Raw genomic sequence first — 15,282 nt, 5'->3', positions numbered from 1 at the left:
CTGAGGCACCACTTGGTTGTGCCATCAGTCAGAGGGAACTGGAGACTGAGGGTTAAAGGCATCTCCTGAAGTTCAGGAGAGGAAAATGTGAAGTTCTGCATCTGGGCAGGAATGGCAATGGGCCCCAGGTCATGCTTTGGGCTGAGAGGCTGGAAAGGAGCTTTGCAGAGCAGGAGCCTGTGGTGTTGGAGGAGAACAAAGGGACTGCAAAATCTCAATTCTTTCCTTCCTGGAAAAGGCATCACCAGTATCCAAGATAGATTTCAGGCAACTCTTGCCCTGAAATTGGGAGAGGTGGCCTTTCCTGTCTTTAGAGCACTGGTGGGGACCTGTGTGGGGTGGTGTGGGCAGTTCTGGGCTGTCCAGGGAAAGAAGCACAAGGGCTTAGTGAAACAAGACCAGATCAGGGCGACCAAGATACTGACTGAAAGAGTGGGGGAATCATTCGTAGAGGGCAGAGAGAGCTGGGATTCCCAGGAGAAAGGCAGATCCCTGATGGCAGGGAATGAAGTTGAGGGAGCCCAGCTGTTTTCAACAGTGCACACAGGAAAAGGAAAGGGGGGAAGGGAAGAAGGGGAAACAGATTAATTCCTTGGAGAAAGAAGGCAAGAATTTTTGAATGTGAGAGTGGTCTCGGAGTGGAGCTGGTGTAGTATCTGCGGGGAGAACCAAAACTGAGCTGGCCATGGTCCTGGAAATGCTGTCCTTGCAGACTTTCCTTGAGGAGAGGGAAATAAAGCACTTGTATTCCAGAGTTCATGCTCAAGTGGATGTTGTTGTTCCTCCTATTTGCTGGGTGTGTTCGAGAGTCCTGATGGGAAGAGAGTATTTAAAGTGTGTCCTGGCACAGTGAAACTCAACTAGAGCCATGAGCAGGAGAGCATGGATGTGTCAAAACATTTGGGGCAGTGGGTCCTAGGTTTGGGCTACATTCTGGAAGGTGTGTCCTGGTGCGCTCCTTCCAGTGCCTGTCTTGGTTATTGCTGGTGGAGACATCATACCTCAGAGAGGTGTTCTGCTTCTGTTCCATACACACGAATCGGCTATCTGGCATTTTACTATGTGAGTATATGAAGCCATTGGAATTCAAAAAGATGAGGAAGAATCTCAGATTTTGATGCAGGTAAACTTTATTGAGGGAAAAAAACGAAGAGAGGAGAAAGAACTAAAAGGAATCCAGTGTAAAAAGCAAGTAGGGCATTTCAGCCAAGGCAACAATCAGCCAAGGTAGTTGCCTTGCAGGAGCTGATGCCAGAGCCCAGAGCATTTGGCTGATGTCAGGAGTGGTGCTGAGGGCCATTAGCAGACGTATGCACCCCTTTTGCCATAGCAGCCCAGGCCTTCGAGCCCATAGCCAAAACCACGGCCATAGCCAAAGCCATAACCAAAGTCACCAAAGCCACCAGAGATGGGCTGTCCCTGCACACTGAGCTCAGTGCCCACGGCAGCGGAGGAGGTGGATCCGACGGCGGTGTTCTGGGGGAAGGAGGTCATGATGGGTCCTGGCAGGGTGACCAGCACAGGGGAAGGGTTGATGATGACGTGGGAATCCTGGCATTGCAGGGCACAGGGCTCGTTGCAGCTGTTGGCCAGCGGGGTCGGTCTGCAGGGATGGCAGAGGCTATTGCAGGCCATGGTTGTGGTGTGGAGGGTGCCTGGAAGAGAGAGGGGAATGGGAAAGTATCATGGAGGTTTGGGGGTTGTGATGAGTGGTATGGGAGGGTGAGGGAGTGTGGAAAGTGTTGTGGGTCTGTGGGGAGGTGTGAGGGCTTTTGAGGCTGGGGCTGAGAATGTGGGCAGAGAGGGGCCAGGGGTGCAGGAGCAGGAGGGTCAGGGGATTGAGACGCACCTGGTTGTCTGTAGGCTGAGAAGTTGTCAGGAGAAGTGTGTGAGGGAGAGAGGTGTTGGGTCGGCTTTTATGCTGGTCCTGGAGGGGTGGGACAGCTCTGTCCCATGGCCTAGGGGCATTTAGAAGGCAACAGCTCTTGCTTGTCCCAGCCTGGTGAGTCATGAGGTGGGGAATGTTTTCCTTCATACCATTCTGCAATTCCATGTCCTGATCTTGATGCTGTGTCCATCTGACCTTGGCGGCAACTTTAATAATTTGTTATTTGTGCAGGTTTGATGGTTCCACGTGCGTCAGGGAGGGGTCAATGAACAACCAAAGCCTGAAGATCTGTGATGTCATCAGTGATGTCATTTTGTGGCACTCGTGTGCTGTGTTTTGTGGGTATCTTGTGAAGGCTGGGACTCTGTTCCATGACACTGCATATCCATCAATCATTGTGTGTCACCCAGGAATGCTGAGGGAGCTGCTGATATCCTGGGGCGGTCACTCTGCAGTAGCTTGGCAAGATCCCAATGCCTGCAAGCCTTTTGTGATAGATGAAAGAGAACTGATGGCCTTTTGTCTTGCATGGGATCAAGAGAGAGGACATTTAAAATGAGAGGCTGTTCAAGCTGTACATGTTCCAGTGTTATGGTCCATTTGGATTTCTCCAATTCACATGACAATGTCCTCTGCCATCTAAACTGTATTCCTTGACCTCATTAAGAAATGCAGTAATGAACCAACAAACCGGGCTTGATCCCGTTTGCACTCAGGCTGTCTCTGACAGCAATTAGCTTATTCCACATTCAGGCCACAAGTTTCCTAACTCATAACTTGTCATTGTTCACATTGTGTTCCTGTAAGCAAATTACCAAGAATTACTAATGAACAATCAGTGAACTCCTTGGTCCTTCCCTGACTAGGTGGGTGCGTGTCTTTGTGGAATTGTACAATTCCAAATGCAGCTCCTGAGGCCCTGTCCATCTGTGGCACTATCTTTTAATTGGGAGTACTCAGAGGTCATATTTTTCTGTTGTTGGTTCATGTCAGGGAGGGCTGAATATGTGACCCAAGCTTTGGAGAGGTGGGGTGTCATCACTGTGGTCACCCCACGGCCCTCGTGTGCTGTGGTTTTTGGGTGCATTCTTATTTGAATTAAATCACCCCCAAATTCTCACAGTTCTGTTAGGCTGGTCTGGGCTTTGCAGCTGTGCCAAGGAGGAGGTGTTGCACCATCCATTGCCTTCCATCCCTCCTCACATTTATCCCAGTTGACAAAGGCTGACCTCGGATGTAACCTTTCAATTTGCACGTGCTCAGTGAGTGCTTGGGTGATAGTCTAGCCTCAGAGGTTTTGATATTTTGAGTCTTCTCTTGGGCTGAGTGCCAAGGGCTGACGCCACTTTTGATTGTCAGAAGGAGGATTCGGGAGTTGACCATGGTTGCTGGAGACAAGCATGGCATGATCCTCAACAACCCAGGCATGTCCAGATGGTGCCTGTGCCTGGGCAGTGGACTAAGAAAGGGATGAAGGTCTGGGGTCAGTGGCTTGTGGTCAGTGTCCCCAAGTCCAGATGGCTGCAAGTCCGCCAGTGCTGACCCCTGGGCCAACACTGAAAACTTGCTGGGTTCTGGACATCTGCTGAACTTCAGCAAGGGCCTCTTCCGAGTGCCTTTTTTCATGTGCAGACTCATGCCAGGTTGGAAGAAATATCTGGGTGTTACTTGGAACAATTGTTTGTGTCTCTGAAAACACCTTTCAAAGTGGTTCTGGTTTAGAAGGAATGGGGCAGGAATTGTCCCTGTATCTTTGTGGGAAAAGGCAGCCCCTGTCTCCAGATCAAGAGTGGGGAGAATTGTTGTTATGAGGCAGGGAGATGATGTGATGAGGAGACTCTTGGTGTCTTCTGAGCACTGGTGAGATGACATGTGATATGTTGTGTGTAATTCCAGTGTGCCCAGTGTGAAAACGAAGTCAACTTAGTGAGTTAGTGAATAGTGACCAGTTCAGAACCACCAAGATTCCACAGGGCTTGGTGGATCCTTCTGGGATGAGGAACTGAGAGAGCTGGGACAATTCAGGATGCCTCCTAGGCTGTAGTCTATCAGATGATGGGTTTGTGTCATGATCTTGAATGTGTCCCCTCCTGTGCTTTCTACGCCCGATGATTTTATTAGTTGTTTTGAGATATTTGTGAGGGAAGGTGTTATTGCACATAGACCAAAGGCCTGTTGAGGCATGGAATGTGCTTGGTAAGGCTGTGAGAAACTGGAATTACAGAAGAACAGGAGGCATATCAGGCTTTGATGCAGGAAAACTTTATTGATGCCAAGAATGAAGAGATAGGAGAAAAGAGAAAATGGGATCCGGTGTGGGGTGCAAGTAGGACAAGGACCAGCTGAGGTGCTTTGCTTGTAGGAGCTGTTGCCAGAGCTCAGTGCTGGTGGTGTCAGGAGTGGTGCCGAGGTCTCTTAGAAGTTGTAGCCATAGCCCCTTCTGCCATAGCCATAGCCCTGCCCGTAGCCGAATCCACAGCCATTGCCAAATCGACGGCCATAGCCATTGTGGTAGCCAAAGCCACCAAAGTGACCAAAGCCACCAGAGATGGGCTGTCCCTGGGCATTGAGCTCAGTGCCCACGGCAGCCGAGGAGGTGGATCCGACGGCGGTGTTCTGGGGGAAGGAGCTCATGATGGGTCCTGGCAGGGTGACCAGCACAGGGGAAGGGTCGATGATGACGTGGGAATCCTGGCATTGCAGGGCACAGGGCTCGTTGCAGCTGTTGGCCGGCGGGGTGGGTCCGCAGGGATGGCAGAGGCTGTTGAAGGGCATGGGTGTGGTGTGGAGGGTGCCTGGAAGAGAGAGGGGGATGAGAAAGTGTCATGGAGGTTTGGGGGTTGTGATGAGTGGTCTGGGAGGGTGAGGGAGTGTGGAGAGTGTTGTGGATCTGTAGGAAGGTGTGAGGGCTTTTGAGGCTGGGGCTGCGCATGTGGGCAGAGAGGGGCCAGGGGTGCAGGAGCAGGAGGGTCAGGGGATTGAGACTCACCTTGGTTGTCTGTAGGCTGAGAAGTTGTCAGGAGAAGTGTGTGAGGGAGAGAGGTGTTGGGTCGGCTTTTATGCTGGTTCTGGAGGGGTGGGACAGCTCTGTCCCATGGCCTAGGGGCATTTAGAAGGCAACAGCTCTTGCTTGTCCCAGCCTGGTGAGTCATGAGGTGGGGAATGTTTTCCTTCATACCATTCTGCAATTCCATGTCCTGATCTTGATGGCGTGTCCATCTGACCTTGGCAGCAACTTTAATAATTTGGTATTTGTGCAGATTTGATTGTTCCACGTGTGTCAGGGAGGGGAGAATGAACAACCAAAGCCCTGAAGATCTGTGATATCATCAGTGACGTCATTTTGTGGCACTCGTGTGCTGTGTTTTGTGGGTGTCTTGTGAAGGCTGGGGCTCTGTTCCATGACACTGCATGTCCATCAGTCATTGTGTGTCACCCAGGAATGCTGAGGGAGCTGCTGATATCCTGGGGCGGTCACTCTGCAGTAGCTTGGCAAGATCCCAATGCCTGCAAGCCTTTTGTGATAGATGAAAGAGAACTGATGGCCTTTTGTCTTGCATGGGATCAAGAGAGAGGACATTTAAAATGAGAGGCTGTTCAGGCTGAACATGTTCCAGTGTTATGGTCCATTTGGATTTCTCCAATTCACATGACAATGTCCTCTGCCATCTAAACTGTATTCCTTGACCTCATTAAGAAATGCAGTAATGAACCAACAAACCGGGCTTGATCCCGCTTTTCCCAGGCTGCCTCTGACATCATTTAGCTTATTCCACATTCAGGCCACAAGCTTCCGAACTCATAACCTGTCATTGTTAACACTGTGTTCCTGTAAGCAAATTACCAACAATTACTAATGGACAATCAGTGAGCTCCTTGGTCCTTCCCTGACAAGGTGTGTGCGTGTCTTTGTGGAATTGTGCAATTCCAAATGCAGCTCCTGAGGCCCTGTCCATCCGGGGCAGTATCTTTTAATTGTGAGTACTCAGAGGTCAAATTTTTCTGTTGTTGGTTCATGTCAGAGAGGGCTGAAGATGAGACCCAAGCATTAGAGAGGTGGGGTGTCATCACTGTGGTCACCCCACAGCCCTCGTGTGCTGTGGTTGTTGGGTACCTTCTTATTTAAATTAAACTACCCCCAAATTCTCCCAGTTCTGTTAGGCTGGTCTGGGCTTTGCAGCTGTGCCAAAGAGGAGGTGTTGCACCATCCATTGCCTTCCATATCTACACACATTTATCCCAGTTGTGAAAGGCTGACCTCAGACGTCACCTTTCAAATTGCACTTGCTCAGGTCTAGGGTGCTTGGGTGATAGTCTAGCCTCAGAGGTTTTGATATTTTGAGTCTTTTCTTGGGCTGAGTGCCAAGGGCTGGGGCCAGCTGACTAAGAAAGGTGTGAAGGAGTGGGGCCAGTGGCCTGTAGTCAGTGTCAGAAATCCAGATGGCATCAAGTTCCCCAGTGCTGACCCCTGGGCCAACACTGAAAATTTGCTGGATGCTGGAAATCTGCTGGACTTCAGCAAGGGCCTCTTCCAAGTGCCTTTTTTCATGTGAGGACTCATGCCATTTTGGAAGAAATATCTGGGTGTCACTTGGAGCAATTGTTTTCAATCCTGAAAACCACTTTTAGAGTGGTTCTGGTTTAGAAGGAATGGGGCAGGAATTGTCCCTGTATCTTTGTGGGAAAAGGTATCGCCTGTCTCCAGATCAGGACTAGGGAGAATTGCTGTGATGAGGCAGGGAGATGATGTGATGAGGAGACTCTTGGTGTCTTCTGAGCACTGGTGAGGTCCCATGTGATGTGTTGTGTGCAATTCAAGAGTCTCCCCAGTGTGAAAATGAAGTCAACTTAGTGAGTTAGTGAATAGTGACCAGTTCAGAACCACCAAGATTCCACATGGCTTGGTGGATGGAATGTGATTGGTAAGGCTGTGAGACCACTGGAATTACAGAAGAACAGGAGGCGTATCAGGCTTTGATGCATGAAAATTTTATTGAGGCCGAGAATGAAGAGAGAGGAGAAAGGAGAAGATGGGATCTGGTGTGAGGCGCCTGTAAGACAAGGACAGCTGAGGTGCTTTGCTTGCAGGAGCTGTTGCAGATCCCAGTGCTGGTGGTGTCAGGAGTGGTGCCGAGGTCTCTTAGAAGTTGTAGCCATAGCCCCTTCGGCCATAGCCATAGTTCGGCCTGTGGCCATAGCCCTGCCTGTAGCCGAATCCACAGTCATAACCAAATCCATGGCCATAGCCATGGCGGTAGCCAAAGCCACCAAAGCCACCAGAGATGGGCTGTCCCTGGGCATTGAGTTCAGTGCCCAGAGCAGCGGAGGAGGTGGATCCGACGGCGGTGTTCTGGGGGAAGGAGCTCATGATGGGTCCTGGCAGGGTGACCAGCACAGGGGAAGGGTTGATGATGACGTGGGAATCCTGGCATTGCAGGGCACAGGGCTCGTTGCAGCTGTTGGCCAGTGGGGTGGGTCCACAGGGATGGAAGAGGCTGTTGAAGGGCATGGGTGTGGTGTGGAGGGTGCCTGGAAGAGAGAGGGGGATGAGAAAGCATCATGGAGGTTTGGGGGTTGTGATGGGTGGTATGGGAGGCTGAGGGAGTGTGGAGGCTGTTGTGTGGCTGTGGGGAGGTGTGAGGGCTTTTGAGGCTGGGGCTGAGCATGTGGGCAGAGAGGGCCCAGGGGTGCAGGAGCAGGAGGGTCAGGGGATTGAGACTCACCTGGTTGAGAGCAGGAGCAGAAGTTGTCAGGAGAAGTGTGTGAGGGAGAGAGGCTCTGGGTCGGCTTTTATGCTGGTTCTGGAGGGGTGGGACAGATCTGTCCCATGGCCCAGGGGCATTTTGCAGGCAACAGCTCTTGCTTGGCCCAGCGTGGTGAGTCATGAGGTGGGGAATGTTTTCCTTCATACCATTCTGCAATTCCATGTCCTGATCTTGATGCTGTGTCCATCTGACCTTGGCGGCAGCTTTAATAATTTTTTATTTGGGCAGATTTGATTGTTCCACGTGTGTCATGGAGTGGCCAATGAACAACCAAAGCCCTGAAGATCTGTGATATCATCAGTGACGTCATTTTGTTGCACACGTGTGCTTTGTTTTGTGGGTGTCTTGTGGAGACTGGGACTCTGTTCCATGACACTTCATATCCATCAGTCATTGTGTGTCATCCAGGAATTCTGAGGGAGCTGCTGATATCCTGGGGCGGTCACTCTGCAGTAGCTTGGCGAGATCCCAATGCCTGCAAGCCTTTTGTGATAGATGAAAGAGAACTGATGGCCTTTTGTCTTGCATGGGATCAAGAGAGAGGACATTTAAAATGAGAGGCTGTTCAAGCTGTACATGTTCCAGTGTTATGGTCCATTTGGATTTCTCCAATTCACATGACAATGTCCTCTGCCATCTAAACTGTATTCCTTGACCTCATTAAGAAATGCAGTAATGAACCAACAAACCGGGCTTGATCCCGTTTGCTCTCAGGCTGTCTCTGACAGCAATTAGCATATTCCACATTCAATCCACAAGTTTTCTAACTCATAACCTGTCATTGTTCACATTGTGTTCCTGTAAACAAATAACCAACAATTACTAATGGACAATCAGTGAGCTCCTTGGTCCTTCCCTGACAAGTTGGGTGCGTGTCTTTGTGGAATTGTGCAATTCCAAATGTAGCTCCTGAGGCCCTGTCCATCCATGGCAGTATTTTTTAATTGTGAGTACTCAGAGGTCATCTTTTTCTGTTGTTGATTCATCTTAGGGAGGTCTGAATATGTGACCCAAGCTTTGGAGAGGTGGGGTGTCATCACTGTGGTCACCCCACGGCCCTAGTGTGCTGTGGTTTTTGGGTGCCTTCTTATTTAAATCAAATTGCCCCCAATTTCTCAGAGTTCTGATAGGCTGGTCTGGGCTTTGCAGCTGTGCCAAGGAGAAAGTGTTGCACCATCCACTGCCTTCCATCCCTGTCATGGTCTCAGCCTGGCGAAATGCCAGTGCTTCCATGAGAAAACCTCTTTTCCTGGTATCTACTGTGAGACGTGATCAGAGACAGAGCAGAGCAGGCTCCAACTTACGATTGGAGGGAAAAAAACTTTATTAACATAAAACTACAGGGAAAATACACACAGAACACAGGATGAAAACCTTCCAAATTTCCTCCTCCTCCCCCCACCAAATTTCCTAATTCCGTTACCACCCTTCGGATAATCAATTCTCAATTCCTCGAGAAGAGAGGAGTCCCTCTTGCACCACAGACTTCCCCAGGAAACAGTCGAAACTTCTTGTGTTTCCGTGTCACGTGTGGCACCGCCCGGAGAACATTTTGCCATCGTGACCTCTTCCTTCCATGTCCAGTGCTCTCACCACTGCACATGGACCAGAGCTGCTTCTAAGGTTTTTCCCTCTAAGGATGCTTTGTCCAGTTCTAAAAAGAGTACAGTCCCTCTCCTTTTGGGACACCTGTCCCCCCCATGTTTCACCCCCTGGGGCTGAGGGGTCTCTTGAACAGAGATCATCTTCCTCTTCTTCTTCTTTGAAGACGGAGGGCACCACCACCACCCTCCTCCACCCTTCGTCTCTGTTCACACACCTTCACATCACCACACTCTCCTGGCTCTGAGCCCTTGCCTCCCCCTAGATGCAGTCTCTGTGCCACAGGAACTCAAGGGTTCTGTCCATAGCTATCCAAGAAAAGTCCAGCCAAAAGCCACTCCATCATCTCCTCCCACCTAGAATTCTTCTCAACTTCTCTCAATCTCACCAACTCCAGGAGGAATCAGCATTTGCAAGGTTTCCATCGTCCCAAGAAGGGTTAAAAGTCCCAGGCTCTGCCGGTTTGGTTCATGAACTCCCACGGCTGGCTGTTCTGCTGGGCACCCCCCCTTCTTCACTCCAGCTGCGCTATGACAGGCACAGGCTGCTCTCTCTCTCTCTTCCTCCGGGGGGGAATGGGGGATGGCTGCCCGAAACCCTCGCAGTGCAATTCTCCTCCACCCTTCGGCCCAGGCCTGGCCTACCTCCCTCTGGCCGCATGGCTCCCCTCCCCCCTGCCCAGCTTGGAGCTGGACAGGGGAGGTCTCCTCTTGTCCAGGACCGGAACTCAAAAGGAATTTCCAGTGGGAGTTCACAGCTTTTAACACCCTGTGTTCTCAGAGGCGTATCCATGCCCTCAGTGGACAAACCAGGTGCCAATATTAAAATCTGGACACCTATTGGCGTGACCACACCATCCCAAAAAAACCATTTCCCCTCAAACCACGACAATCCCTCCACACATTTGTCCAGTTGGCAAAGGTTGACCTCAGACCTCACCTTTCAATTTGCACGTGCACAGTGCGTGCTTGGGTGATAGTCTAGCCACAGAGGTTTTCATATTTTGTGTCTTCCATTGGGCTGAGTGCCAAGGGCTGACGCCCCTTGTGATTGTCAGAAGGAGGATTCGGGAGTTGACCATGGTTGCTGGAGACAAGCATTGCATGGTCCTCAACAACCCAGGCATGTCCAGGAGGTGTCAGTGCCCAGCAGAGTGGACTAAGAAAGGGATGAAGGGTTGGGGCCAGTGGCTTGTGGTTAGGTCCCCAAGTCCAGATGGCAGCAAGTCCCCCAGTGCTGACTCCTTGGCCAACACTGAAAACTTGCTGGGTTCTGGACATCTGCTGGACTTCAGCAAGGGCCTCTTCCGAGTGCCTTTTTTCATGTTAGGACTCATGCCAGGTTGGAAGAAATATCTGGGTGCCTCTTGGAACAATTGTTTGTCTCTCTGAAAACGCCTTTCAGAGTGGTTCTGGTTTAGAAGGAATGGGGCAGCAGAAGGTGTCCCTGTATCTTTGTGGGAAAAGGTAAAATCTGTCTCACGTCAGGACTGGGGAGAATTGTTGTGACGAGGCAGGGAGATGATGTGATGAGGAGACTCTTGGTGTCTTCTGAGCACTGGTGAGGTCCCATGTGATGTGTTGTGTGCAATTCGAGTCTCCCCAGTGTGAAAATGAAGTCAACTTAGTGAGTTAGTGAATAGTGACCAGTTCAGAACCACCAAGATTCCACATGGCCTGGTGGATCATTCCAGGAAGAGAAAATGAGAGAGCTGGGACTCCCGGGGCTTGAGGGTGGACAGGGGGGTGTCATCAGTGTGCAGAAATCCCTGATGGCGGAGAATGAAGTGGAGGGAACCTGGCTGTTCTCAGCAGTGCTCCCGTGCTGGGCAAGAGGGCATGGGTAAAGGGAAAACACTTTGAATTACATTTGCAAAGAAGGCAAGAATTCCTCATTTTGATGGTGGTCAGTCACAGACTGGAAAAGGTGTTGGACTGTTGGTTCTTATAGATGCAGTACAGAACTATCCATGGTGCTGGGAATCCTGCTCATGTTGGTCTTGCTTGATCCTGGAAGTTGAAGCACTTGCACTCCAGATTTCATGCCCATGTGGCAGATTTTGGTTCTCTTATTAATGGAGAGGTTCAAGAGTCCTGGAGGGGTAGAGAGTTTAAAAGTGTGTGCTGACACAGAGTGACTTGACCAGAGCTGTACCCAGGAGAGCATGTGTCTTGGTTTTGAAAGACAGGTGTTTGCTCAGGAAGGCCAGGAGCCTCCCCTGAATTGGAAAATGGAAACCCCCTCCCTGCAAATTGCGATAAAGTTTAAATTCAGCGGCTCTTATGTGAAAATATGGGTGCAGGAATACCAGTTCTTTACTAGGGAAGAATACAAAAAGATAAAATAAACAATGCAGTAAACTAAAACAACACTGTCAGAATCAGAACACAACCTAACACGCTGTGGGTCAGGGTGTTGGGAGTGGCCCAATCGGAATTGTGGCTGCAGCCCTCCTGGAGTGTCATGTGTGGTTGTGTTGGAGCAGGGACCCTCTAGAAAGGTGTAGCCTTCCTCTGAAGACCCACTGGAATAGAGGAGCTGTTCCTCTGGGAAAATATAGTTGAGAAAAGCGGTGCTGGTGTTCCAGAATCTCAAGATTATATCTTGGTAGAATGATTGGCTCCTCCCTCTGGGCAGAGCATCTTCCAATGGGATGCTGAAGTTCTTATCAGTCATGCAGTGACATTCAATAGCCCGTTATCAGCAGATGTCTCCCCAGAGGGAGGAGTGGCTGTGGAAGAGATAAGGAAAAGTGCCAGCTTAACAGAAGACAACTGCCATACAGATGGCAGAGAGAATACAATTTCATTGACAATCCAGGAGGGCATGGATGTGACCAGGGCTTTGGTCTATCTGATGATGGGTTTGTGTCATGATCTTGAAGGTGTCGTCTTGTGTGCTTCCTAAGACAGATGTTTTTCTTAGTTGTTTTGAGATATTTGTGAGGGAAGGTGTTATTGCACATAGCCCAAAGGCCTGTTGAGGCATGGAATGTGCTTGGTAAGGCTGTGAGACCACTGGAATTACAGAAGAACAGGAGGCGTATCAGGCTTTGATGCAGGAAAATTTTATTGATGCCAAGAATGATTTGAGAGGAGAAAGGAGAAGATGGGATCTGGTGTGAGGTGGAAGAAGGACGCAGTGCAGCTGAGGTGCTTTGCTTGTAGGAGCTGTTACCATAGCTCAGTGCTGGTGGTGTCAGGAGTGGTGCCGAGGTCTCTTAGAAGTTGAAACCATAGCCCCTTCTGCCATAGCCATAGCCCAGGCTGTAGCCATAGCCCTGCCTGTAGCCGAATCCACAGTCATAACCAAATCTATGCCCATAGCCATGGCGGTAGCCAAAGTGACCAAATCCACCAGAGATGGGCTGTCCCTGCACACTGAGCTCAGTGCCCACGGCAGCCGAGGAGGTGGATCCGATGGCGGTGTTCTGGGGGAAGGAGGTCATGATGGGTCCTGGCAGGGTGACCAGCACAGGGGAAGGGTCGATGATGACGTGGGAATCCTGGCATTGCAGGGCACAGGGCTCGTTGAAGCTGTTGGCCAGCGGGGTGGGTCCGCAGGGATGGCGGAGATGGTTGAAGGGCATGGGTGTGGTGTGGAGGGTGCCTGGAAGAGAGAGGGGGATGAGAAAGTGTCATGGAGGTTTGGGGGTTGCGATCAGTGATATGGGAGGGTGAGGGAGTGTGGAGGGTGTTGTGGATCTGTAGGAAGGTGTCAGGACTTTTGAGGCTGGGGCTGAGCATGTGGGCAGAGAGGGGCCAGGGGTGCAGGAGCAGGAGGGTCAGGGGATTGAGACTCACCTGGTTGTCTGTAGGCTGAGAAGTTGTCAGGAGAAGTGTGAGAGGGAGAGAGGCTCTGGGTTGGCTTTTATGCTGGTCCTGGAGGGGTGGGACAGCTCTGTCCCATGGCCTAGGGGCATTTAGCAGGCAACAGCTCTTGCTTGTCCCAGCCTGGTGAGTCATGAGGTGGGGAATGTTTTCCTTCATACCATTCTGCAATTCCATGTCCTGATCTTGATGCTGTGTCCATCTGACCTTGGCGGCAGCTTTAATAATTTAGTATTTGGTCAGGTTTGATTTTTCCACGTGCGTCAGGGAGGGGTCAATGAACAACCAAAGCCCTGAAGATCTGTGATATCATCAGTGATGTGATTTAGTGGCACTCGTGTGCTTTGTTTTGTGGATGTCTTGTGAAGGCTGGGACACTGTTCCATGACACTGCATGTCCATCAGTCATTGTGTGTCACCCAGGAATGCTGAGGGAGCTGCTGATGTCCTGGGGCGGTCACTCTGCAGTAGCTTGGCGAGATCCCAATGCCTGCAAGCCTTTTGTGATAGATGAAAGAGAACTGATGGCCTTTTGTCTTGCATGGGATCAAGAGAGAGGACATTTAAAATGAGAGGCTGTTCAGGCTGAACATGTTCCAGTGTTATGGTCCATTTGGATTTCTAAAATTCCCATGACAGTGTCCTCTGCCATCTAAACTGTATTCCTTGACCTCATTAAGAAATCCAATAATGAACCAACAAACTGGGCTTGATCCTTTTTTTCCCAAGTTGTCTCTGACAGCAATTAGCATATTCCACATTCAGTCCATAAGTTTTCTAACTCATAACCTGTCATTGTTCACATTGTGTTCTTGTAAACAAATAACCTACAATTACTAATGGACAATCAGTGAGCTCCTTGGTCCTTCCCTGACAAGTTGGGTGCGTGTCTTTGTGGAATTGTGCAATTCCAAATGTAGCTCCTGAGGCCCTGTCCATCCATGGCAGTATTTTTTAATTGTGAGTACTCAGAGGTCATCTTTTTCTGTTGTTGATTCATCTTAGGGAGGTCTGAATATGTGATCCAAGCTTTGGAGAGGTGGGGTGTCATCACTGTGGTCACCCCACGGCCCTTGTGTGCTGTAGTTTTTGGGTGCCTTCTTATTTAAACTAAATTACCCCCAATTTCTCACAGTTCTGATAGGCTGGTCTGGTCTTTGCAGCTGTGCCAAGGAGAAGGTGTTGCACCATCCACTGCCTTCCATCCCTGTCATGGTCTCAGCCTGGCGAAATGCCAGTGCTTCCATGAGAAAACCTCTTTTCCTGGTATCTACTGTGAGACGTGATCAGAGACAGAGCAGAGCAGGCTCCAACTTACGATTGGAGGGAAAAAAACTTTATTAACATAAAACTACAGGGAAAATACACACAGAACACAGGATGAAAACCTTCCAAATTTCCTCCTCCTCCCCCCACCAAATTTCCTAATTCCGTTACCACCCTTCAGATAATCAATTCTCAATTCCTCGAGAAGAGAGGAGTCCCTCTTGCACCACAGACTTCCCCAGGAAACAGTCGAAACTTCTTGTGTTTCCGTGTCACGTGTGGCACCGCCCGGAGAACATTTTGCCATCGTGACCTCTTCCTTCCATGTCCAGTGCTCTCACCACTGCACATGGACCAGAGCTGCTTCTAAGGTTTTTCCCTCTAAGGATGCTTTGTCCAGTTCTAAAAAGAGTACAGTCCCTCTCCTTTTGGGACACCTGTCCCCCCCATGTTTCACCCCCTGGGGCTGAGGGGTCTCTTGAACAGAGAACATCTTCCTCTTCTTCTTCTTCGACGACGGAGGGCACCACCACCACCCTCCTCCACCCTTCGTCTCTGTTCACACACCTTCACATCACCACACTCTCCTGGCTCTGAGCCCTTGCCTCCCCCTAGATGCAGTCTCTGTGCCACAGGAACTCAAGGGTTCTGTCCATAGCTATCCAAGAAAAGACCAGCCAAAAGCCACTCCATCATCTCCTCCCACCTAGAATTCTTCTCAACTTCTCTCAATCTCACCAACTCCAGGAGGAATCAGCATTTGCAAGGTTTCCATCGTCCCAAGAAGGGTTAAAAGTCCCAGGCTCTGCCGGTTTGGTTCATGAACTCCCACGGCTGGCTGTTCTGCTGGGCACCCCCCTTTCTCCTTCACTCCAGCTGCGCTATCACAAGCACAGGCTGCTCGCTCTCTCTCTTCCTCCGGGGGGGAATG

At 50.3% G+C, this 15,282-nt stretch overlaps 1 protein-coding gene and 1 pseudogene across 1 annotated transcript; both read right to left on the bottom strand.

Annotated features, from left to right (window-relative positions):
• Positions 1–1,120: 1,120 nt before the first annotated feature.
• Positions 1,121–1,968, bottom strand: LOC132335697 (feather beta keratin-like; annotated as a pseudogene).
• Positions 1,969–4,134: 2,166 nt separating this feature from the next.
• On the bottom strand, positions 4,135–4,914 carry LOC132335628 (feather beta keratin-like). The gene is made up of 2 exons (XM_059862436.1): positions 4,878–4,914; positions 4,135–4,683 (listed from the first exon to the last, which is right to left on the bottom strand). The coding sequence occupies exon 2, from the start codon at positions 4,661–4,663 to the stop codon at positions 4,304–4,306; it is 360 nt and encodes a 119-aa protein (XP_059718419.1). The 5' UTR covers positions 4,664–4,683; positions 4,878–4,914; the 3' UTR covers positions 4,135–4,303.
• Positions 4,915–15,282: the final 10,368 nt, after the last annotated feature.

This window comes from Haemorhous mexicanus, chromosome 1 (assembly GCF_027477595.1).
Source record: "Haemorhous mexicanus isolate bHaeMex1 chromosome 1, bHaeMex1.pri, whole genome shotgun sequence".
Taxonomy (NCBI): Eukaryota; Metazoa; Chordata; class Aves; order Passeriformes; family Fringillidae; genus Haemorhous; species Haemorhous mexicanus.
This window is presented reverse-complemented; position numbering and strand designations above follow the sequence as displayed.